We start from the raw sequence: 25,799 nt of genomic DNA on the forward strand, positions 1-25,799 counted from the left end.
CAGATACTGACTCATAGACTTTGAAAAACTTATGTTTTCCAAGGCTGGGGGGATGGGGGATGTGCTGGGGGTTCAGGATGGAAATGCCATAAAATTGAGTTGTGATGATCACTGTTCAACTATAAATGCAATAAAATTTATTAAAAAAAAAAAGCACAGCTTGACTCAATTAAGATGTGCTATGAGTATAAAATATATACCATATTTTGAAGACTTAGCACCAAAAAAGAATAAAAATATCACAATTTTGTAATGCTGTTTACATATTGAAGAGATAATATTTTGGATATATAAGTTTAAAAAGAAATACATAAAGTTAATTTTAATTATATATATATATTGTTTTTTAATGTGGCTCCTAGGTAATTTCCCCCCCCTTTTTTTTTTTTGAGGCTGCACCTGCAGCATGTGGAGGTTCCCAGGCTAGGGGTCAAATCAGAGCTACAGCTGCCATCTACACCACGGCCACAGCAACACAGGATCCCAGCCGTGTCTGCGACCTACACCACAGCTCACAGCAACACCAGATCCTTAACCCACTGAGCAAGGCCAGGGATTGAACTGACAACCTCATGGTTCCTAGTCAGATTCATTTCTGCTGTGCCACGATGGCAACTCTGACTCCTAGGTAATTTAAAATTACATAATCAACCTGCATTTTATTTTTTTTTGAGCAGTACTCATATAAACAATGCAAACACACAAGTAGAAGGGAAACCTTTGCTGGAACTCTGACTCAGGAATCCAGGAATTCTTATGATATTAGAGAAACTCCTGTACCAACAAAATAGGTAATGGTAAAAAGGCCAAACTGCTAACATTTGTGCTATACCACCAGTGTCCCACACTTAGAAATTATTTCAACAGTTCTACTAAAAACCGCTTCTAGGGGGAAGAAAACCATGTTGTATTTGTACACACTTATCATGAATAAATTTATCATTATATCTTCAGTCTACAACTCTCTTCTCAAAATACTTAAACAATATTCAGCGGCCTACCTGAGAACTGAGGAACAGAAAGAAAAGGAACCTTAAGCTAAATAGCCACAACAAGGTCATTTTGGAATCAGCTCCTGCTTTTCCCCTAACACAGGAATAACGACACTTATCCTGCAGATGGCTTTGGCGCTCACACTGGATGATGTCCACAAAAGACGTAAGGCGGACACTGTCAGGATGAGGACTTTTAGCAATTTCCTAAACAATTCCTGATACATTTTTAAAAATACTCATGCATAGTTTCTAAAATTTACAAATAAATTGAATGATTTGAGAAAGAACCCAGCAAATCCCTTGGTCCGGGGAAAACCCTTACTTATACAGCAAATAATACACAGATGTTCACAATTATAACTAGCATGAGAAAACGAAAGTTTAAAAAATGGAAATAACTCCTTATAATGCAAATATGAACACGGGGTGACAAGCTGGAAGCAAAATCCCCACGATTAATCACATCGCTGATCCTAACCAAAAACAAATGACAGTAATCGACAAGCCCCAATAGTTTTCAAGATCAAGGCCACAGAGAACATTCTTTTAATCATGCTGTCATGCTAAAATAGGTTCTTCTTAGGAGTTTATGACTTTAAAATAATTTCTGAACAACATACTGCCAAAATTTATTTTCTGGTACAATCTCTTAATATTTAATTCCCTAGAAAACTATTTGAAATAATATTTTATCATTAAATAATATATTTGAATTACAAATAACACTTTTCCAATTAAAAGACTTGAAAGAAAACATATTTTACTACAATGAGTATATCAAGAAAAAATAAACATTATAGATAATTAGTATTCAGCAAAACTCAGATAACATCAATTCATTAATTTCTTTTTTTTTTTTTTCTGCTATTTCTTGGGCCGCTCCCGCGGCATATGGAGGTTCCCAGGCTAGGAGTCGAATCGGAGCTGTAGCCACCGGCCTACGCCAGAGCCACAACAACGCTGGATCCGAGCCACGTCTGCAACCTACACCACAGCTCATGGCAACGCCGGATCGTTAACCCACTGAGCAAGGGCAGGGACCGAACCCGCAACCTCATGGTTCCTAGTTGGATTTGTTAACCACTGCGCCATGATGGGAACTCCCATTAATTTCTTTATAAAGTATTAAGAGTCTTGCATGTACTTGATTCTAATAACAAACAGTAACAGAGATAGAAATGGTTTCTTGATTGGCAGTGTAGTGCCAGAGACAGAGTTAAACTTGTGCTAACAAATGATGCTTGTACAGAAAACTATGGTAAGCAATTTAGAAAACATTGGGTGGGCTTAGTGATTCAGCTGATTTAGAACAGCAAAGTGGAGAAAGACATTTATAATATCATTGATTTAGAAATAGGTAAAGCCTTTTAAAAGCATTTAATTACAATCAAGTTGAGAGATAATAGATACATATTGCTTAAGCCAAACCAATTCCATTCACCCCTTCTGACTGTACCTTTTTCAGTTAGATTTTTGTTCATTAGATTTTTGTTCAATTTAGTAAAGCTTTCTAATTTTACCAGTAAGAAATAATCATATGTCCAGTTGTTTAAGTAAACCAGTCATAGGTCAAAGAGAAAACAGGCTCAGGAAAAAAATATTGTTGCTGTCTTTAGGTGCACATCTATTAAATTTTAAGAAATGAGATGCAATTGAGAATCTTAGCTAAATCTTGTTGCATACATTATGAAGGGACTCAGGAGGAGGAAGGCTCTGAGAAGAATACATATTAAGGAGGAGGAAAGAATGAAAGGGACCTTGAATATAAAATTCTACAATAAATACTAAGGACTTGAAAGAATTTCTCAAAGCTCTTATAACAAAATTTCTGTCTTCTTTCAAAACGTTAAGGAGTTGCCAGTGGTTAACAAACCCAACTAGGAACCATGAGGTTGCGGGTTTGATCCCTGACCTTGCTCAGTGGGTTAAAGATCTGGCGTTGCCCTGAGCTGAGGTGTAGGTTGCAGACATGGCTCTGATCCCACGTTGCTGTGGCTCTGGTGTAGGCCTGTGGCTGCAGATCCAATTAGACCCCTAGCCTGGGAATCTCCATGTGCCATAGGTGTGGCCTTAGCAAAAAGACAAAAAAAAAAAAAAAAAAAAAAAAAAAGATAAGTAGAAAAAAATACTTACCACTTAAGAGCCAAAATGGGGCAACATGCTTTGGCCACACTGTACATGATTTAGTGTGCATAAAATAATGAAAGTTATGAGTTAAATGGTTTCTAATAATTCACTTTCCAAACTTTACCAGTACTGCACGTTCCCTCAACTTTGGGGTACTTTGCTGTTATATTTTCACTCCCTCTACTTCATCCTGGGCAGAAAGCTTATTAAGATCCAGAGACACTGTGATCTCCAGAGATTCATAAGCCCCTCTCCCCTTCTTAGTGGCTGCAAGGACAAGGAAGGCTTGGTTAGGGTTCAGTTGGGGTCTTCAGTATTAATACCGGGTAAGAGAATAGATTGGTATGCTTAGTTATATTGGGCTATAAATTTGTTATTAATTAGAAAAGCCCTTAAAATGACATGTATGAAACTACACAGAATGGTCAAATTTATTTATTTAAGTCGAAGAGACACCATATTACCAGGAATATGAAACTGATAACTGCCTCCCCCCAAAAAAATGTTTTTCTAAACCTTTTGAAAACCTCAGGTTCTTGGACAAAAACAGTAATCCCTAAGTAGTGGCCCCTAATCCCAATAAAATAACTGATCTGTGGATGAGATGGGAGGATCCTGGGAAGGAGAGATGAGACAGACAGAGTAAGGGAGAGACAGAGAGAGAAGAAGGGAGGAGAGAGAGCAGGAGAAACATAAATCCAGGAACAATGTTTCTAGAAGACATAGTCCCCCTTTATGCTTCATGTCCAGGCAGCTAGCAACTCAGCCATTGCCCCCCCAGAGCATTTCTCCTGGGGTTAAATTCTACTCCTTTTCCAGTATCATCCCCTGAACCCCTTGCCTTTTCTACCTAATACCCAGATTCCAGGATTCTATAATTGCACGTCCCAATCTTCTAATGGCTCCATATAATTCCAGATCCGTGCTATGCAAATACTGTTTCATCATGTTAATCTTGTTCTTCCCTTGCTCTACTTTTCTATTTAAAGTTTTATTTACCTAACATTAAAAGCCTAAATTTCTTTCCCTGACTTTTCAAGGGCTGAAGAAACTAGACTCCTCCTACTCATGTCCATAAACTATTAAGTTAAAATGTGATATTTATTTATAATTCAGTTTATCCTCATACACTGTTTGGAAAACCAATCCTTGTCTCTATGGGATGACTCAAGTTGCTCACCTCAATGAACTGGAGGGAAATTCCATTCTCGTTGATTCTATACAAACACTACCCCATCTTGTTATCACTGTCTCTAAAACTCTAAGATACAGTCATTGAATACATAAAAAGTCATGTTTATCTCATAATTTAGCTCTTAGAAATAATAATTTTAGCTTACAGAGATGAATGTGCCTGATCTCATCAGATCTTGGAAAAACAATAATTTCATGTTTGCTTTTCAACACAATGTGGGCTTTGGATTTTCCTCCCCCACCTGTGTGAGAATTAACCTAGCCCAGTGACTAAGAGCTTGCCCTAGAGCTAGACTGCCTAGGCTTGATGAAAACCCCATCTTCCACTGGATCTCAGGCAGTAATCTCTAAATCTGTTTCCTCACCTGCAAAATGGGGAATCACACAGTGATAATCCAATGCATCTGGTCTGTAGAGTGTCTAGAAGAGTGCCTGACACATAGTGAGCAGCATGTAACTGCTTATTTATCTAATGGGGGGCAGACATCATTTTTTTTTTCTATACTGAGGAGTCTGTAATAAACAATATAGATAGAATTGCCCTTCCAAAGACCTGACAGTTTATAGAATTTATAAGAGTTTTTTTAAAAAACTAAGATCTGATTTATCCTTGCTTTCCATATAACATGTGGTTTAGGACAGAATATGCGACCTGGATGTGCAGAGACCTTGAGTCAAATACCTGCTCCTCAGCAGGTCACCTCGAGGGAGTGATGTAACATCTCCATGTCCCAGTTTTTCCATTTATAAAAGGCTTAGCAAGTTCTAGGGAAGAAAAATCTCTGAGGAATACTGGGAAACTGAAATGAGATGATGAAGACAAAGCAATCAGCCCAGCACCTGGCACACAGTAAATGCATAGTAACTACGGACTCTCATCTCTTACATAAGATCCGAGCAATGACAGGGAAGATACAACAAATGAGTCTATTTTCGAGGGTCTTTACGTGTCTCCCTTCTTTTGTCGGTGAAGGCTATTTCCTCAGGCCTGTACATGATCCGAAAAAATAAGTTCCACCCCTTCCCATGCACTCTAAATGCTGAAGGAGACAAATATGCAGTTTTCATGAGACGTCCTCTTGCAAATATACCACAACCAAGTGGTATTTGGCAAGACGTGCAGTTTAACACCTAAAAAAATTTTTTTAAATTAGAAATTATGAATATTCCCCTTTTTTGATGTTGATTGTACAGAACACATATATTCCTTATAAAGCAGAATTTGATACATTTCACTCATTGTATGACATTCACTCAAAAGGCATTTAATACAATTTAGTTCTGGAACTGAGTAGAAACCAAACTTACCATAACAGTTGCTTGAAAGTCATCTAGGAAAAGTCAAATATTTTCCCCCCATTCCCAGTCTATTTTCCTTGATACTTGTACTGAAGAAGCAATGCGTAGTAGAACTAGCAGCCTGATGACATCCTTCTATAATTAGATTATCCATCAGCAGTCAAATTGTAAATATAGTTACCAGTGGAGCCTTGACTAGAAAAGTGCCAGAGATTTCATGCCCTCTTACTGACAATGCAGTAAATTGTAGAAGGTAAAACACTACTTTTCCATTCTACCATAAATTTCCAACAAAATACTTCCTTTCACATGAAGTGGACTAGGTCTTACCTTTGACTTTTATACATCTTTGGGTTTTAAAGACTTGATGGGGAGTAGGATATAAATTATTTCAGCTAGACTATGATTTACAAGCTTAGACTATTTTTTTCCTGGCACTTTCTTTTATTTTCGTAAGCCAATAGATAGTGCATAGATAGCTCAGCTTTTCCAGGTCTGAAGTTGCTGGAAGCAGTTGCATTTTGAACTATTTTATTCTAATGCAAATTTAATTCCAAAGCATCTGTCATATGTGGCAATCTAAATTTAAAAACCCACAGGTATCTGCATTTGAGTTACATCTTATATCTTAAAAAGTAGTTCTTCCCCATTGAGATCATTAAAACTTGATTCTGTTGTATCGCATTCTATTGGGGGATATTAAGGAAACTTAGTGCTTAAACTAAGACTTCTGCAACACAAAATTATTTATTCTGGAACCTTATAGAAGTTATAAATTTATGGCTTACTTGTGATAGAGATGTTGAAATTTAATATGAGATAATAATAATAAAAGATGGTCTAATATGATTAGGTATGAAAAAGTCTAAATGGTAATTTAAATGAAGTTTTGTTTTGTTTTTTCTTCTTTTTTATGGCCACAATGGAAGCAAATGGAAGTTCCCAGGCCAGGGATCTATCAGAGCTGCAGCTGCTGGCCTACACCACAGCCAAAGCAACACTGGATCTTCAGCTTGTGGCAATGCTGGATCCTTAACCCACTGATCGAGGCCAGGGATCAAATCTACATTATCACAGAGACTATGCAGGGTTCTTAAACCACCAAGTCACAGTGGAAACTCCCTTAAATGAAGTTTTATTCTTCCTCTCTCAATTTCTCAATCATAATCCGTGAGGTAGAAAAGAAATTCAGACGATTATTTTTCTTTTCAACTTAGTTAAACTCCTCATTACAATAAAGACAATAGCCCAAAAGGTTTCTAAGAAATAAAATGTTGCTGTTGAAAAACACAGCACTGCTTTTTTAAGCAGAGGCAACAGGAAATTCACTTACTCGCATATACTTCTATAAAAGTAGAGAATGCTACCTCATTACCTTAGGTGACTGAGCAGAAATTGAGTGCCAGATGATTCTAAAATCTATTCCTTCTTGTGAAACACCATCATACAATTGATACAAGTCAGGTTTGTGTGGGTATAAAGTAAAAGAGAGCTAGGAAGAGATAGGGATGGGGGTAGACAGTCAAATCTGTGGCAACTGGGGATCAGGTGTGACGAGAAGGGTGCCAAGGATACGGTAGTGCTCCTTTGTGTTTTAACAAAATATAAACACGTTAGCCATCTGTTCTGGAGAGAAAAATGTGGTTGTAAGCAACCACTCTTGCTTCAAACTCTGCTAATTTCCAGTTGGCCCCAGGTTAGAATAAGAGAATCTCAAGGAAGAAAAAGAAATCCTTAACAGTGTCCTCATTCTGCTGTGAAAAGCAACACGTGCCTGCGATGATTCCAGTTTTTCTGTTAACAAATTGACAGAAATCACATTTGATTGACTTTAATTATTTTCCTTTTAGAAGCCCATTTTCAGGGGTAGTGCAGGTAATGAATGGAACACGAATTCTGGAGCAGGTGACTGTGATTGATTTAGAAGACAATTGCCAGGACAGGGAACAAGTAGACTGAATACCTAACCAATCTAAAATCTATCTCAAAGTGTACCCCCTCAGAAGTACTGAATAAGTTCCCGGTTGCTGTAAGACACAACTATAAGGAAAAAAAAAAACCGTGACTTAAGAAATAGATTTAAACAACAAACAGGCCAAACCTTCTTTAAACTGACAACCCTAAATTCACACAGAAGCCGAACCAACCATAATGAAAACAATTATTTTACTTAGACAATCTGGATATAAATCAAGCTCTAATTAAAAACATTCATAAACACTGCATTAGCCAGAAATCTAAAAAAGAAAGTTAAATCTTTACGTCATAAGTATGCCTATTTTTGATGCCAAATACATAACCACTATTATGAAATGATCCAATTAATGTATTTGCTGATGGTGTTACTCTAAAACCTGATTTTTTTGTTCATGCAGAGGGATGCAATTTCCTGGTAGAAAGAACGACGCGTTATCATAATAAGAAGCTGCATATTAGTTTGGCCAACTGAGGTGGGAGAGTGCAGGGCAGGAATATGTTTCATGGTCCCACCCTGTCGGAGAAATGAAGGAGATGTGAGAACAACCCAAAATTTGACTGATATTTCACTCTAGTGAATGTTTCATCCCAAACCCTGAAACTATCACTTAAGCCTGCTTTCCACTGCTTGGGTTCCCCAGTTTTTACGGAAGATGCTTTGTCTAGACCTTACAGAAGCTTGATGCTTTTACAACAGGACACACTCATAACCCCCCAAAAGAGAACACATATAATAGGGGAGACATCATTTTCAGCCCCAATCTCCCCACCCAGTTTGTGGATGAAACCCACGGACGGTTTGTCACTCGACCACATCTTCTTGCCCCTAAACAACATAAGGATTGTGTTCAGATGTGATTGTCCTAAATCCTCTCAATCTAAAATTGCTGATTTTTTAATAACGATTTTTATTTTTTCCAGTATAGTTGGTTTACAGTGTTCTGTCAATTTCTACCGTAGAGTAAAATGACCCAGTCTCTCTCTCTCTCTCACACACACACACACATTCTTTTTCTCACATTATCCTCCATCATGTTCCATCTTTAGTGACTAGATAAAGTTTCCTGTGCTATACAGCAGGATCTTATTGCGTATCTACTCCAAATGCAATAGTTTGCATCTATTAACCCCAGACTCCCAGTCTATCCCACTCCCTTGCTAACCTCCTTGCTAACCACAGGTCTGTTCTCCAACTCCATGAGTTTTTTTTCCTTGCTAACCACAGGTCTGTTCTCCAATTCCATGAGTTTTTTTTTCCTCTGGAAAGGTTCATTTGTGTTTTTTTCAAAGATCAACAGCACTTAGTGGTATCCTTACTTTGGGTTATTCCTTAGGCCCAGCTGCACAAAACCTTTCTTTATATTACAGCCTTTTAAGATCTTATTCTTGTCTGTTTTTATTTACATGGTCAGTCTACTAGTGTTCAAACAAGAGATAAGTTATTACATCAGGTGTGCGTTTTAGGTATATCATGACAGGGAGAATTAAGAGACATTTTAGAGGAAGATTTAAAAAACGAAAATTCCAAAATGATAAAAACTTAACCTAAAAAGATGACTATTTTCTAAAAGAAAAGAAGCCACGACAACCTATATTTTATAATACTAACAGGACATTGTTCATAAGCTCAATCGTTTTCTTTATCTTAGTGTTAAAATAAAAGAGTAACAGAATTTAAGAGCTAGACCAGATTTCATTGATTATCTAAATTAGAGATTTTCAACGTGACACCACTGACATTTGGCGCCAGCTTATTCTTTGTTGTAAAGAGCCTTCTTATGTATTGTAAGATGTTTAGCAGCATCTCTGGACTCTAACCACGAAATACCAGAAGTACCATCTCACCCAGGGTGACAGTCTGCAGTATCCCTAGACATTGCCAAATGTCCCCTGCAGATAAATTTCCCTCACCTCAGATCTACTGTTCTATGACAGAGATGCATGTAGTAGTCATGACTAGAGAGGATTTCTATTGCAATTCTCAAATGGAATACAGAGGATGTAGTCAAAATCATAGGCAGGAGTAATAAATTTAAAATACGATAAAGATCTCAAAAAAGTCTAAATTTCTATAGCAAAGAAGAATACCTTTTCTGTTTCTTTAGATGCTAATATGACCAGAATGACACAGAAGTTACTATACTGCTTGCATTTTTAAAAAATACTTTCCTGTAAATATAACATAGGAAGGCAGAGTTATGGACTGAATGTTCCTGTTTCCCAAAATTCATATGTTGAAATCTATGTACATGTGTTAGGAAGTATCAGTAGCTGGGGCCTTTCGGTGATAATTAGGAATAGGTGAGATCACAAGGGTGGAATCCTCATGAGTGGGATTACTGCCCTGGAAGAGTCACAAGAGAGCTGCTTCCTTTCTCTGTGCTCTGCCGGTGCCCTGGAGGATACAAGGAAAGAGTCCCAGTCTGCATTCTGGAAGAAGGCTTTCCCCAGGACTTGGCCATGCTGGCACCCTGATGTTGGATGTCTAGTCTCCAGACTCTGAGAAATAAATTTCTATTGTTTATGAGCCACCCAGTCTATTGTAGTTTGTTAAAGCAGCCAGACCACACTAAAACATTACCATAAAATAGGAAACATCAGATATAGCCTTGGTGCAATTAAGAATTTGCTGACTTATGGCTGCTTGCCAGAGTCTGCAATCATACCGAGTAGCTTTACAATATTTAAGAGCTGTACCAACCTCTCCATTTTTTTTTTTTAATAATTAGAAGTAAAACCAATCTACTCAAACCCAATACTTAGTAAATGTGTGATCTGGAGGAAGTTACTTAATTTCTCTAAATTTATGAAATTCAAATGATAATATAACTCATGAATAAGTTAAAAAAAAGTTTGAGTTTTGGTGTATAGAAAGCTCAGTTAATGATACATGATTAATAAATAGTAATGGTTATTATCAATATGGATTATAAAAGTTGTACTAAATTTTATCTTCTAAAACTTGTATCTTCTGCTTTTGGCATTGGTTTATAGACAGCATGGTAGGAAATCTTTTTCTAATCTGTCAGTCAATGTCAACATAACAGAAGAATCACAGTTTCAAAATGAAAGTTTTCTGATGCCTCCGACAGGTTCAGAGCTTGTCTTAATACGGTTGCCCTGTGCTAACTAACTTCTTATTGAACCTTACATATGTATATATCTTCTTCCAGTTGGATAGCAAATATCCTTATTGGAAGCATTTTATTTTGTATTTGTTTTCCAATATTACTGCAAGATAGGTGAGAATTATAATAAGCATGCAATTTGAGCTTGTACTTCTTGACTGCCAAGAGAATTTTCAAATGTAAACATAATTCAAGATGATTTACCAACTATCTAACAATTAGCAAAACACCAAATTAGGAAGACACCTAAACATGGCAAAAAATAAAATAAAAAACCCCAGGTGAACCACTCCTTCTAAATCTTTAACCTGGTACCATCAAATTAATCAACAATTAGCACAATGCTACCTGACAGGGAAATCCGACCCTGACACTTGGTCTATATGCTCTTCTTTCTATTCTACAATACCATGTCAGTACATTCTGTATTTAGGTACTCATTTTCAAATTACACTTGTGCCGTAATAATTATCCTTTAACCACTTGAATTTTCCATCGTAGCTGCAACGTGAAATAACAGCACCTACCATTATAGTGTTTAATTGTGTCAATGGTTAAGAATCTCTTCACCACAAGATAAGCAGCTCCAGGTTCAGCTAAGGAACTCCACCGAAGCACCTGTTCCAACACATTTTCTGTGTAGTGAAGAGGGCGTTCTGCAAAAAATAAAACCAAATCAAATTATAAAGTCTTAATTTTTAAAAAGTTATAAATTAAGGAAAAAAGCTCTATATACAACAATAAGCATAACTGGATCTTATGGTACACAAGAATAAGGATAGAAGTACATACAAGAGACCCTAAGACCTGGAACATAATAAATTTTATAATAAAGTATAAGCACATAATAAAACTAACCGTATAAATGAATCTGTGCAGGGACATTTGTTACTCAACTATTTTTTAAAAATTCAAAAGTTCTATCCTTTAGACAAAATCTCAGAAATAAAGTCACCTTTTTGGATAACAAATTAGTGAATTACTCTACCTTTTAATTTAAAAAACATTCTGGTTTCTTTATGGAAAGCTTCCTGTCTGCATATGCAATTGAATAATTAGAAGAGGACTAGCAAAATTAATTTTGTCCAGTACTAAAATAAATAAATCCTTTGTTTATCCCAACAAGACTAGAATAATTTCTGAACAATACTAGTGAACAACTTACAGCTGATACAGTCAACTTATATGACATTATAAAATATAATTTCAACAGAGAACATATGATAACCATCAAACAGTACTGAGCAATCATGTTTAACTATTAGTGGAAATATCAATCAGAAACATTATGTAGCAATGTTATACATTAACTGTTCGTATAATAGGCAGACAAGCCTATTTTAATGACATCTTAAAGATTTCTCCTTGATTAATGCTCATCCATATACATTCTGTTTTATGCAACTATATTTTTAAAAACATCACAAGCTCTTGGCATAGAGTTAACAACCTCCCCCCACACAGGTTTTTTTAAATTATAATCCAAGTTTCATAGGAAAGTTTTTTGCTGATCAAAATATGTCAATCAGAAAATGTTACAACAGAAGCATATGCTAGAAAAAAAGAAATTCAAATCTTTTCACAGCACACTGAAAATAGCATAATTGAAATAGCAAGAACATAAGCTCTAACATGAAGACACTGATGTAATGTTCCCAGTACCATAGCCATATATAAGTCAATTCAACTCTCTCATACTCTCCTACATGTGAAACACATGGGACTTGGGCTTTTTGTTTTTTGGTTAAAGTAATGCTACTGACAAACAACAAAGCATTTGACAACAGTATATGACCCATGCTATTTTAGTTGGTAATAAAAATCACAAGTAAAAAAGACCAAGTATATCACATCTTCTTAAGATTGGTCTCCCCTATTATGAGCACAGCATTCCAGAATTTATCAAAAATCCTAGGTCCACAGAAGACGAAAATAAGTTGTCAAGTTCCAGGGTGAATAACTGGGATTTCTGCATCCTGTTCAGTACAATGGAATGTTGCTGCATTCTGTACATATTGTTGCAATCCTACGCACTGGAAATTACAAATGACAACAAAATAAAGCGACTAGATCATACATTTTGTAGATAAACCTACTTCTTGTTTACAAATATATCCCCTGCACAAAGAAGAGCACTGAATAACAAATACTTGAGGAAGTGTTTGTATCTTAACCAAGTTCTATGGTGACCTATGAATTAACAGGAAATAGCTATAAATGGACCAGCACACAAAATTTTTTGTAAAATCAGACAAAATCTTTTGTGCTACATCAATCTTATTTTTCTTCAAATACTTTTCTAAAAGGTTTGGCAAAAATTCTAATTGCCCATAATTTGCCAAAGTCATAATTCAATTGTGATTAGCCTATAAATTGGGTATTTTTTTTTCTTTTGCCTTTTGTCTTTTTGAGGGCCGCACTGCGGCATATGGAGATTCCAAGGCTAGGGGTCCAGTTGGAGCTGTAGCTGCCGGCCTACACAACAGTCACAGCAACACCAGATCTGAGCCATGTCTGCAACCTACACCTCAGCTCACAGCAACGCCAGATCCTTAACCCACTGAGTGAGGCTAGGGATCGAACCTACAACCTCATGGTTCCTAGTAGGATTCGTTTCTGCTGTGCCGCAACAGGAACTCCTAAATTGAGTATCTTCTATTAATAGAGGTTATAATTAAAATTAACTCTTTAGAAATAAAACAATAGAATAAGCATTCTCTTCACTTTTGTTGTTATATAATTCTTGGACCTACTACTTGCAAACCCTAGAACACTACTAACCCCATTAACAGTTGCCATTTCTAGAAGAACAACTATGTTTCAGACATTATATATACCAGACACTTTCATCAGTTATCTACATCAGTTATCACTTTTAATTCTTATAACACTCTTCATTACATACTATCATTCTTTACATTTTACATGTAAAAGAACCCAAGGATCAGAGAGGCTTCAGCCACATGTCTAAAATCAAACAGCTGGTTTAAGAGAGGAACAGAGATTTAAATCCTAAATCTCACTGACTTGATAGCCCCAAATCATAACTATTACACTTGGTTTTATTTAGGACAAATTTGTAAACCTCCCATGATGATTTTTACACATGTAATTTTGGGGAAAAAGTACCAACGCACCACACTATGTCTGAGAACTAAACAAGGTATAGAAGCAAAGTGAAAAACATCAGTTTCATAATTTCCTTTTCACTTTCCTAACTTTAGTGAGAAGAGGATAAGGAAACAGGATAGTTTCAATATCCTTTATGTAAATAAACTGATGGTACTGCAGTTGATTTGAAGGTGGGAATGACATTCTTCACCGGAAAGCTATCTGGATTGAAATGAAAATCTTAATCTCTTTATTACAAGATTAAATTGGTAATGAGACTTCCAACTATTAGAATATAAAGAAGGTCACTATTAAAATTAAGATATAGTAGTGTTAGTTATACTGAAATATATACTAATAGATCCAGAGGCAAATACATATTTGCAAAAAAAATTAACCAAATATATTTTTCTCATCAGTCTCATAGTATGAAACACTTTAGGAGAATGAAAATCCTGAAGATCCAATTCCTGCGTAAAAATAGAGCTGAAAGATGGGCTGAAAAAAATAAAGATTTATTAGATTGTTAAATCATACAATTATAAAAGAAAGAGGTAAGAGGCAAGAAAAATTGAATCATCATGCATGTTGGAATATAAATTCCTACAAATAAGTATGTGTTTATTAATAGTTACATTTACAACTATTTGTCATGATAGATTGTATGGTACATATGTCAGCTGGCATTAGGGCATTGCTAGAAACACATAACAGATTTCCATACAATCTCTAGCATTACAATTGTTGAAAATTCAGTGTAGTTATTTAAGAATAGTAGCATATGGAGGTAGTTCTTTAGCTAGGTAAGTCATGTTATCAATAGTTTAAAATCTTATTTACAGAGTTAAACCTACTCTCCCTTGTTAAATTGAGAGCTATTCATTTCCATCTGAAATAAATGTGTTGTCCTGAAACTTGTGACAGTAATAACATAAGATTTCCAGGGACAATTATGACTTTCTTAATAATTAAATTTTTATTCTCAAGCCTAGAGCTATGCAAGTCCTTCTCTGTTCTATCCACTCAAAGTGTGACAGCACTTGTGTAGATCAAGACAAGAGCTAGAAAGATGCTGGTTAAAAAATAAACTGCTCTTCCATATTGCAGTAGCCACCAAAAGAAAGAAGAAAAGCTTTTGCTATTATGTTGCCAAGTGGAAATTGACTGCTTCCCAAACTCCAACCTCTCAGTGAGGAAGCCCACTTAAATAAGGTGGCTAGGAAGATGATTTTTTTTCAGCATATAAAGGACTTAAAGGTTATGGGTCCACATGGGCAGATGACAAGTTCATTTTTAAGGTGAAGCATTAAAATAACACTGTACTTTAGAAGTAGGGTGAAGGTGATACCCTCTCCTAAGGGGGGTTTCTGCTTGTCCTGATGATTGGCGACAGTGGGTCAAGGTGCCTGGCATCTTTCAAAGAATGGAACAAACGAAGACTTGTTCTCTATCTAATACAAATTTCACATGTCCTACAGACATTCACATAGAGGGAAAAACCTACTTATAAACTAACTGAGCTTAGACTCTAGCTAAGCTTTACATATATTTTCCAAAATATTTTATATGATTTATTTTAATATTTTATTTTCATTTTTATTTTATTTTATTTTGCTTTGCTTTGCTTTTTAGAGCTGTACTCACAGCATATGGAAGTTCCCAAGCTAGGGGTCAAATCGGAGCTGTAACTGCCAGCCTACATCACAGCCACAGCAACACAGGATCTGAGCCACATCTGCAAACTATACCACAGCTTACGGCAAGGTGAGATCCTTAACCTACTGAGTGCAGCCAGGGCCCAAACCCACATCAACATGGATACTAGTCAAATTTGTTTCCACTGTGCCACAATGGGAACTCCCAATATCATTTTAATGTGATGTATTTTTCCCATGAATTTGACTATCAAATAAGCAAAAAATAAAAATAAGATTGTGCTTTGTTTGTCTTAACTTCTCCAAGAGTTCTTTACTGTTTCCTATGGTCTGAATGTTTGCATGTTTGTCACCCCGCCCGCACCCCCATTCATATGTTGAAACTAACCCTCAATGTGATGGCACCAGGAGGCAAGGCCTTTGGGAGGTGATTAAATCATGAGGGTAAAACTCATGGGTTTAGTGCTTTTTCCATCCTGTGAGGACTCAGTGAAAAGATAGCCATTTATGATCTAGAAAGAGGGCCTACACAAACACAAAGTCTGATGGCACTCTGACCTTGGACTTCCCAACCTTCAGAACTGTGAGGAATAAATTTCTGCTGTGGAATCCTGCTACAGAAGGCTGAACAAACTAAGACACCATTTCACCAACGATGGTACTTCTTTTAATGATTTATGAGACACAGATAACATGCTTACATCAATCTGTCACATCCATAATGATTCCATTTATAGACTTAAGAATCTATTTTCATTATCTTCAACCATATAGGAATGTCTGAGCATTTATATAGTATAATACATATTTTCCTTTTATTTATTTTTATAATTAGGTTATAATATTTTTTCCCCAAAGGGTATAACAGGAGAGTAAAGAGAATAAATAAAATATCTACTATACAAGGGGGGGCATTGGAAATGACAGAGTAGTAAAGTATGCTTTAAAATTTACAGGCACCTGGGAGTTCCTGTAGTGGCTCAGTGGTTAATGAACCCAACTAGGAACCATGAGGTTGCAGGTTTGATCCCTGGCCTCGCTCAGTGGGTTAGGGATCCCGAGTTGCTGTGAGCTGCGGTGTAGGTCACAGATGTGGCTTGGATCCCATGTTGCTGTGCCTGAGGTGTAGGCTGGCAGCTGTATCTCCAATTGAACCCCTAGCCTGGGAACCTCCATATGCCATAGGTGTAGCCCTAAAAAGACAAAAGACAAAATAAAATAAAATAAAATAAAATTTACAGGCACCTAAAATAAAATTCAGCACTTCTGGTTCACTTATTTATCCATTTGTTTACTTCTTTATTTTTGGTTGCTTCGTTACTTGGAGGATTTATATTTACATTAGAAAAAGTACCAATTCCCTGCTGACATTCTTCCTATCAACTACAGTCTTGTGACTACCAATGCCTTCACTTTTATCTTTTTACATTTCACTTTATCATCCCTGCATGGTACTAGAAATAAAGCTTTTAACATTTCAGAAGGTCAGGTGGGACACACAGGTTCCATCTGCTTCAGTAAAGCAACATAATCACAGGCCCCTTTGCTGCTTTCTTAGCGTTGTTCCTCTAAAAGCAGTAAAAAATACTCTTACTTTTTTCTTCTGGTGATTTCAACTTGAATGGTTCACCAAACATTAAAACCATGCCAAATTTGAATTCCTAACTCCATTTAAATGTATTCTTTCTTGATGTACATGCAATGGGGCTTTGATTAAATATTTGGACATTTACAAGTCAAAACAACTTGAGGTCTCCTAGTCTTTTTATATCTTCATCACGATAACTTTTTTTTTAATTAGCAGGAATGAACAATGACACCATCATCAACAAAAAAATCCACCTGACTCCAATGGTACCATTCGTGATGTATTAATTGGCACATGCAAGTTAACAATTAGTCATTTTCAGGGTAAACATCCCTTTGTTTTCCCAGATGAAATTTAAAAAAAGTTTTTCCAGATATATTGCAATCTCTCTTCTAGCTATACAGAATTCCTTCCTAGCCTCATCCATTTTGCTTGCTCCTCTCACTCCAGAAGACCAGTGCCCAAAGGCACAGACCTCCAAAGCTGTGACACAGGGATATTCTTTGAGAGAACAAGGGTAGGAAGAAAAGGATGCCTACCTCCAATGATTCATTATTCTACTGTGACCTCCTAAAAAAGCAACAGAAGCATGCAGGAGACTATCAGCTATCTAAAAGCTAACTGGGGGCTTGAGATCTCTTAATGGTTCCTAATCTATAAGTGGGAATCACTTTTTATGTGTTTTCAACCTTTCCCCAGGGCAACATTCCCAGTCACTCAGGTTCAGAATGCACACCCCTATCTTGTTCTACCTAAGTTAACAAGACATTTAAGGATATGTTCCACATTATCCACCATGCTAGAGGTAGTGAGAGGTAGAAAGGTCCTAGAAGACATGGTAAATCCTAAAAAACAGAACGGAACCAGGTTACTATTTTACAAGTCAGATTAGTATGCAGTATTGCAGATCCTTAAGCAAATAATCATGAAAAGATCAGTGAGAACCACATTCATCTCATTATCATCATAGGGAAGAGGCATTTGTGTTGGTCTTGAAGGATGGATAATATGGATAAGAATAAATAATAAAAAGGTACGCATTTATGTATTAATATATTGAAATACAGTTGATTTACAATATTAGTTTCAGGCATACAACAAAGTGATCCAATGTTTTTATAGCTTATACTCCATTTAAAGTTATCACAAAACAATGCTGCATTGCCCTGTACTGTACAATGTATCCTTATTGCTTATTTTATATACAATAGTTTGTATCTCTTAATCCCTTAACCCTCTCTCACCTCTACTTCCTTCCCTCTCCTTTAGTTTGTTCTCTATACTGTGAGTCTGTTTCTGTTTCATTTTATACACACACACACACACACACATACACACACACCCATTTGCTTTATTTCTCAGATTCTATGTATAAGGAATTATATGTGGATTTAACAGAATATTTGTATTTTTATGACTCATTTTACATAATACTCTCTAGGTCCATCCACATCATTGCAAATGGCAGAATTTCATTCTTTATGAAGAACAAGTAATTCACTGTGTGTGTGTGTGTTTATATTCATCTGTCAACTGACACTTAGGCTGCTTCCATGTCTTGACTATTGTAAATAATGCTGCCATGAACACTGAAGGGCATATCTTTTTGAATCACAGTTTTTGTTTTTTCCAGGTATAAACTCAGGAAAGGGTCTAAAAGACATGGAACTGCTAGATAATTTGGTAATTCTATTTTTAGTTTGTAGAGGAACTTCTATACTGTTTTCCATAGTGGTTGCACTAATTTACATTCCTACCAAGTGTCTCCACATTCTCACCAACATTTATTATCTATAGACTTTTTGATGATAGCCATTTTGACAGCTGTGAGGTGATCTCCCATTGTGGTTTTGATCGGCATTTTCCTGATGATTAGTGATGTTGAGCATCTTCTCATGTGCTCGTTGGCCATTTGAATGTCTTCTTTAGAAAAATGTCTATTTGGATCCTCTGTCCTTTTTTAAACTAGGTTGTTTGGGATTTCTTTGCTATTGACTTATGTGAGTTCATTACATATTTTGGATATTAATCTCTTAACAGATATATAATTTGCGAATATTTTCTCCCATTCAGTAGGTTGTCTTTTCATTTTGTCAATTGTTTCCTTTGCTATGCACAAGCTTTTAATTAGATCCCATTTGTTTATTCTTCCCATTTGTTTCTTTCGCTTTGGGAGACAGGTCCAAAAAACATTGCAACAATTTATGTCAAAGAATGATCTGCATATGTTCTTTTCTAGGAATTTTATAGTTACAGGTTTTACATTTAAGTACTTAATCCATTTTGAGCCTCTTTTTGTATACAGTGTGAGAAAATATTCGAATTTCATTCTTTTACATGTAGCTCTCCAGTTTTCCTAGTACGCCTTATTGATGAGACTGTCTTGTCTTCAATAATGAAAAGATTTTAAGACAATATGATCCTATTTGTGATTCAGAAAGGTAATTCTGGCAGAAATGCTGATAGTTATCTTTCACTCACAAATATGATAAAGCTGGTAACCTAGCCCCTCTCCTTAAAATTAAACAACAAAAATCAGGACTCTACCACCACTGAACCATATAGTAATACAAAACTGTGCTTCAATTACGCAAAAGATGTTAATTGTATGGCATTTATGACCTAGGCACTGTGCCAGACACTATAGATAGAAAAAAAGTGAGTTTCTCCTTCCTTCTGAAAAGCTCTCATTAAGGAAGATGAAAATAAATTAATGTGATAGCCATGTAAAAAAAAAAAAAAGCAAAGTGCAATAGAACCCTTAGTAGGGGTTTCAAAGGAGGCAAAGAGGTGAGCTAGATATGGGAACAAAAAAAGGTGCACCTGGGGAGCACATGCTCACACATTAGTCAAGCACAAAGAATAGAAGTGACTGTTTATAAAGAATATGTAAAATAAGAAAAGATGGTGAAAGAGATCGGAGCAGCAGAAACCCACTGCTTAGGGGACAGACAGGTGAAGAACTGACAAATGAGATAAAATGATGGGAGCACCAGGAGGATCCAGGTAGCAATGAAGACAGAGTGAACTTTTCTGAGAAAATAAATGCCACAGTAAGGACAAGAAAAGTCAAGTCAGAAGCAAATCCACTGGATGTGGCAGTAAGTGGTCACATGAGCCATTTACCAGAGCCCCTTTTCAGCATGGGGCAGACTGAGCTCAACTATGAGGGAGATGGTGCGAATTGACACCAAAGGACCAGTGTCACTGAATCCCAGCAATGAATGCTGAAAAGGAGTTTTAATAGAAATTCGACTTTTAAAGAACTGTGCACAATAAAAAAAGGAATAAAAACATCAAAATGGACTAATGCAACACAAAGTATGGATAATCCCATTTTTATCCTAACACTGATTACAACACTCCTAATAATACATGACTTCAAGGTTCAATTTTAATTTATCTTGAGCTTGTGGGTGGCAAGATTTTACTTTTGGCAATTTGATAGCTATACTTGAAAGGGTCCCAAGACCTTAGCAGGTATCAGCTATACAGGTGGCCAAGGTACAAAGACGTTATGCATCTTTTTTTTTTTTTTTTTTTTTCCTAGAGGTCTTTAAAACCAAATGGTATCATTAGAATGTTAGCCTTATTACCACTGGGTAGTCAAGGTGTTTTAAAAGCTCTTTATCCTTCTGCATCTGAGATAAAAGATGACAAAATATCTGATCCCTTTCACTAAAGATAGATAAAAAGGAAAAAAGAAAACCCAAAAACCAAAAAGTAAGTTTCTGCTAGGCTTAAAACAATTATTTTAAAAAGTAATAATCTTTTAAATCAGCCTTCTTGTTCTTACTAAATAACTAGGATACAGGAATAAGGTGGAAGAGTGAATGGTGGTGGTACATTGAGAATGCTGTTACAGAGTTGCTTGTTCTTTTATAAATAAGGCCTTATTTCCGAGGCAGCAACATCCATGCCTAATGCTTTACAGTCTATGTTTATAAGCAATAAAATAATCTAATTATTTCAATGAGGAAGGTCCTAGGAGGGCAGTGGCACTCACATATATCAACACATGCACTGGTAGAGACAGGAACTCGTAATGAGGTATTAAGCTTTAGAAAAACAGAAAATATTAGGAATGACTTGCAAAATAAAAAATATATATACGAAATACAAAAAATTTCTTCCAACTCTAAGGACTTTTAAGACTCCCTAGCATGAAAACTACTTACCAAGCTCTTCATTTTCTATGACTTCAAATGTGGCCCAGATATCATCTTTCATAGGAATTATATTTTTTATCGCTAATATATCAGTAGTTAATTCTTCTGCTTCCATCACAGGAGATATCTGCAAGAGAAGCAAAATTTCTTCAAAATATACATCAGACACAGATGTAGCCTTTGCTAGGGTGGGAACAGCCCCTCATGCCTGTACCCACCACCTAATGATACTCCAAGTTTCCTCTTAGTGTCTTTAACTAGCTTCTTAAAGCTCATGGAGAAAACAGCTTATTCAGATCTTCTCCACATAATGTAACAAAAATTACAAAGTGGACATAATCAGGAAGATAATTTTCTTCTCATTTAGTAAACAATTAGATTAATTCAAAAGGGAAGGATATACCTATTCATACTCAGAAAGACCTTTAACAGAGAGCAGATCCAATGATCTTGTTGGGATAAAACTTTTTACTCTATAGTTCTACAATCAGAAGTTCAAAGTGGCTTGTTTCGTTCAGCTTCAACCCTAAATTATACATGATCACCTGCTGTCTCCCATGCCAAAAAGTCCCCGGGGTTTAGTGGTCTGTGGGTTATCTTGCCAGGCCAAGTGACAGAAGGTGAGATCCCGAAGAGTGCTGGAGCCAGGCTTTCAGGGCACAGGCTACTGTCTGCAGTATCAGCTGGGAAGGCAAGGGGGCAGCTCTGTAAGAGCCTCAAAGCCTCAGGCTACTGCACAAGCACACCACCTTCTTCAGGGACTTGGGGGATTTTTGATTTGTTTCTTTCTGTTTTTCTTTTCGCCAGTCTTAAAGGCACACTGGCCAAAAGAAGTTGGCTTTCTTCAATTAGAATTCAGTAATAACATTAAACAAAGAAAAGATGATAGAGCATTAGAATATAGATAGCTGCAACTTAGTACACATTTTCAGTAAAAGTAGGCACCTGTTAAAAAATTCCTTAAAAAATGTGCTCACTTCCATGTCTTCTGTCCATTTTTGATCATAAGCATATTGTATACATATAAATAACACAAAATGTTTTTCATTACAGGTAACTCATATAGTTCATCTTATGGAGTTCATGAAATTTAGTGCTTTCTTTGGATTATATTAATGATACCACAAAGTCCATTATTTTCTAGTTAGGAAAGCCCAATGTAATACAACCGTAAAAGCAAAAATAAATTTAAAAAATTAAAATTATAAAAAAGTTAGCATCTGGGAAAAGTAGAGAACTTTAAGCAGCAGAAACATTAGTAGATGAGTCACTTCAGTGATGCTGTTCATCTGAAATGGCGTTACAATTTTTTAAGTGTGGTCCTTTCTTAATATAATAAATTAATGATAAATCCAACTAGAGAAAGAGTTGGCAGGAAGCTCCTCAGGTTGACTTAGGAATAGAAGACCAGAATGCACCCTCTTATCCCACATGACCCCCAAGGCCCCTCTTTACCACACCTAGGACTCCACCAAGCACACTTTGGAAATCATTACTCTAAGGAATATGCACATCGGTATAGTGAACATCAGGTTTGGAATATGATGATCAAGTTTGCATCTAGGCTTTAATGGTACCAATTCTCAGTTTCTATTCATACAAACTTGAAACATCCCCTGCTTCACCTATCTCCTTGGGTTGAGATGATGATTATCTGAGATAAAAATAAGAGTTTTGCAAGGTCATAAATATTAAACAAATGTTAATCATTATTTCTGCATTTTTTGGTCACGTTTTCAAGAGAATTCAGAGTTGTTGTAGGTGAAACTGGACAGTCCTTTATGTGAAAATATTTAAAATATGAATGTTGCTCAATTGTAATAACTTTTGTATGGCTTTATTAGTAAGATCAAGTTAAAATGAGCCACAAAAGGGTTTATGTGTAAGGGGAGTTTAGTCGTGTGCCTTGGATACCTCTTCCCACATTAGTGGTAGACTAGCTACTGATTAATCTCTACTGGTTTCTCATGTTCCCTACAATCAACATCACATGGTCAGTGTAACAAAGCGATGTGGCCAAGGAGAGGCAAGACAGCTCTAGTAGTTCAATTCCACGACTAAGCCAAAGTGTCATAACACATTATCATTAAAAACATACAGAATAATCATTATAACACATTTGACATAGTGAAAGTCCAGAATGAAAGTCCAGATTAAACAATCTTGAGCTTTAAAAAAGATAAGAAGCTAAAGCTGTTAGATGGCAGCATGTGTCTTTTGCATACAGAGAAAGTAATCTTCTTAAGTAGGAATCTGAACCATCAGTGTTATTCTCCCTAAGGCAGACTAAGTACAGAATATGGTAGCATGAGAAGGATCTTTTCAATTCAGAACAAATGTCTAACTAATGTTCTCAATAAAGGGAAGAATTATCTAATATTCAAGTACATTGAAAGACTGGAAACGAAATACAAGTATACAAGGATGGGGATTAATCAACATCATTATCATCATCATCAACATCAACATCATCATCATCAACATCAACATCATCATCATCAACAACACACCATCACCATCATCACCATCATCATCATCATCAACACACCATCACCATCATCATCAACACACCATCACCATCATCATCAACACACCATCACCATCATCACCATCATCATCATCATCAACAACACACCATCACCATCATCACCATCATCATCAACACACCATCACCATCATCATCAACACACCATCATCATCATCAACAACACACCATCACCATCATCACCATCATCATCAATAACACACCATCACCTCATCATCAACACACCATCACCATCATCACCATCATCATCAACACACCATCACCATCATCATTAACACACCATTACCATCACCTCATCATCAACACACCATCACCATCATAACCATCATCATCAACACACCATCACCATCATCATTAACACACCATTACCATCATCACCATCATCAACACACCATCACCATCATCAACAACACACCATCACCATCATCATTAACACACCATCACCATCATCATCATCATCATCAACAACAACACACCATCACCATCATCATTAACACACCATCACCATCATTACCATCATCACCATCATCAACACACCATCACCATCATCACCATCATCAACAACACACCATCACCATCATCATTAACACACCATCACCATCATCATCATCATCATCAACAACACACCATCACCATCATTACCATCATCATTAACACACCATCACCATCATCACCATCATCATTAACACACCATCACCATCATCATCAACAACACACCATCACCATCATCATTAACACACCATCACCATCATCACCATCATCATTAACACACCATCACCATCATCATCATCAACACACCATCACCATCATCATCATCACAGTACTACTAGCAGTAGCTTATTAAGCTACTACTTATATACTGAGCAATTTGCTAAGTGTCTTATAGGCAAGATCTTATTGAGTCCTCACATCAATGCTATGATACAAATTCTATAATTTTCCCTCATTTTATAGGTAAGAAGATTGAGGCTAAGTTGCCTAATATTAAGAAGGTAAGAAGGGGAGGAGCAAGGGTTAGGGCTAAGGTTGTTTTGCAGATTCTATGGAACATTCTAATTACAACCCAAAGAATATAGGATGGTCCCTTTCCAAATGACTAAACACAGAATTTCCAGAGGATGTAAGTATGAAGAGTCAAACCTGTCATGGTTTGAATTAGACATGTAAAGTAAAATAGAAGAAATAATGGAAAATTCAAGATATGCAAACTAATGCTAACACTTATGATTTCCAATATCACTCTTTATATTCATCTTTAGGACTCACCCGGATTATAATACTGCAGTCAGGTTCCTTCCTTTCTACATATACTTCAATTAACAAATCTCCAGCCTGGGAAACCTAGAAAAGGGCAGATGTGAAAACAGCAAATGTAAGTATGTTGCAAGAATACACAGTCCTAAACATATTTCTAAAGACTTTATAATAATGAAATGAGATCAATCCCCCTGCTAACAGCATAATGATACCCATTTTCCAGATGTGATTATGTAAGGACTAGGAATCTATGCAAATGATATGATCAGCAACCACAATCACAATGCGATTTTTTATTTCTTACTCAAGAGTTTAGTGACCTCACATACCCTTAAAATTCTTATTGGGGAGTTATCGTCATGGCTCAGTAGTAAAGAACCCCACTAGTATCGATAAGGATGTGGGTTTGATTCCTGGACTCGCTCAGGGGGTTAAGGATCCAGCATTGCCATGAGCTGTGGTATAGGTCACAGATGTGGCTTAGATCCCGCATTGCTGTGGCTGTGGGATCTAATTCAGCCTCTAGCCTGGGAACTTCCACATGCTACAAGTGTGGCCATAACAAAAGCAAAAAAAAAAAAAAAAAAACCGAAAACTTACTGAAATAATGAATTTGGCTAGAGTGAAACAGAAACAGAGATGAAAAGTCCAAATTGAAATGTGAAGATAAATTAGGTCAGAGCTATATTAAAATTACAAATAGAAAAAGTATAGTTAGCAAAGAAAATTAAAAGTGAAGTGATGATAGATTAAG

At 36.3% G+C, this 25,799-nt stretch overlaps 1 protein-coding gene across 7 annotated transcripts in view; it reads right to left on the bottom strand.

Moving 5' to 3' along the window:
* Positions 1–25,799, bottom strand: part of ARAP2 (ArfGAP with RhoGAP domain, ankyrin repeat and PH domain 2) — a 173,541-nt gene that overhangs the window by 28,133 nt on the left and 119,609 nt on the right. For 5 of the 7 annotated variants that reach the window (XM_013978574.3, XM_003128906.5, XM_021101091.2 and 2 more), the window contains 3 exons: positions 25,055–25,129; positions 21,253–21,370; positions 11,248–11,376 (listed from right to left, as the gene is read on the bottom strand). In XM_013978574.3, coding sequence (XP_013834028.2) covers positions 11,248–11,376; positions 21,253–21,370; positions 25,055–25,129 — 322 coding nt within the window. Of the gene's footprint in view, positions 1–3,539; positions 5,448–11,247; positions 11,377–21,252; positions 21,371–25,054; positions 25,130–25,799 lie in introns of those variants that run through there. The other 2 variants (XM_084971720.1, XM_021101092.2) reach the window with 1 other exon arrangement.

This window comes from Sus scrofa, chromosome 8, assembly GCF_054392235.1.
Source record: "Sus scrofa isolate SSC_HxYL_T2T_F1_AM1 chromosome 8, Sscrofa_HxYL_maternal_Yorkshire_Landrace_v2.0, whole genome shotgun sequence".
NCBI classification, from domain to species: domain Eukaryota; kingdom Metazoa; phylum Chordata; class Mammalia; order Artiodactyla; family Suidae; genus Sus; species Sus scrofa.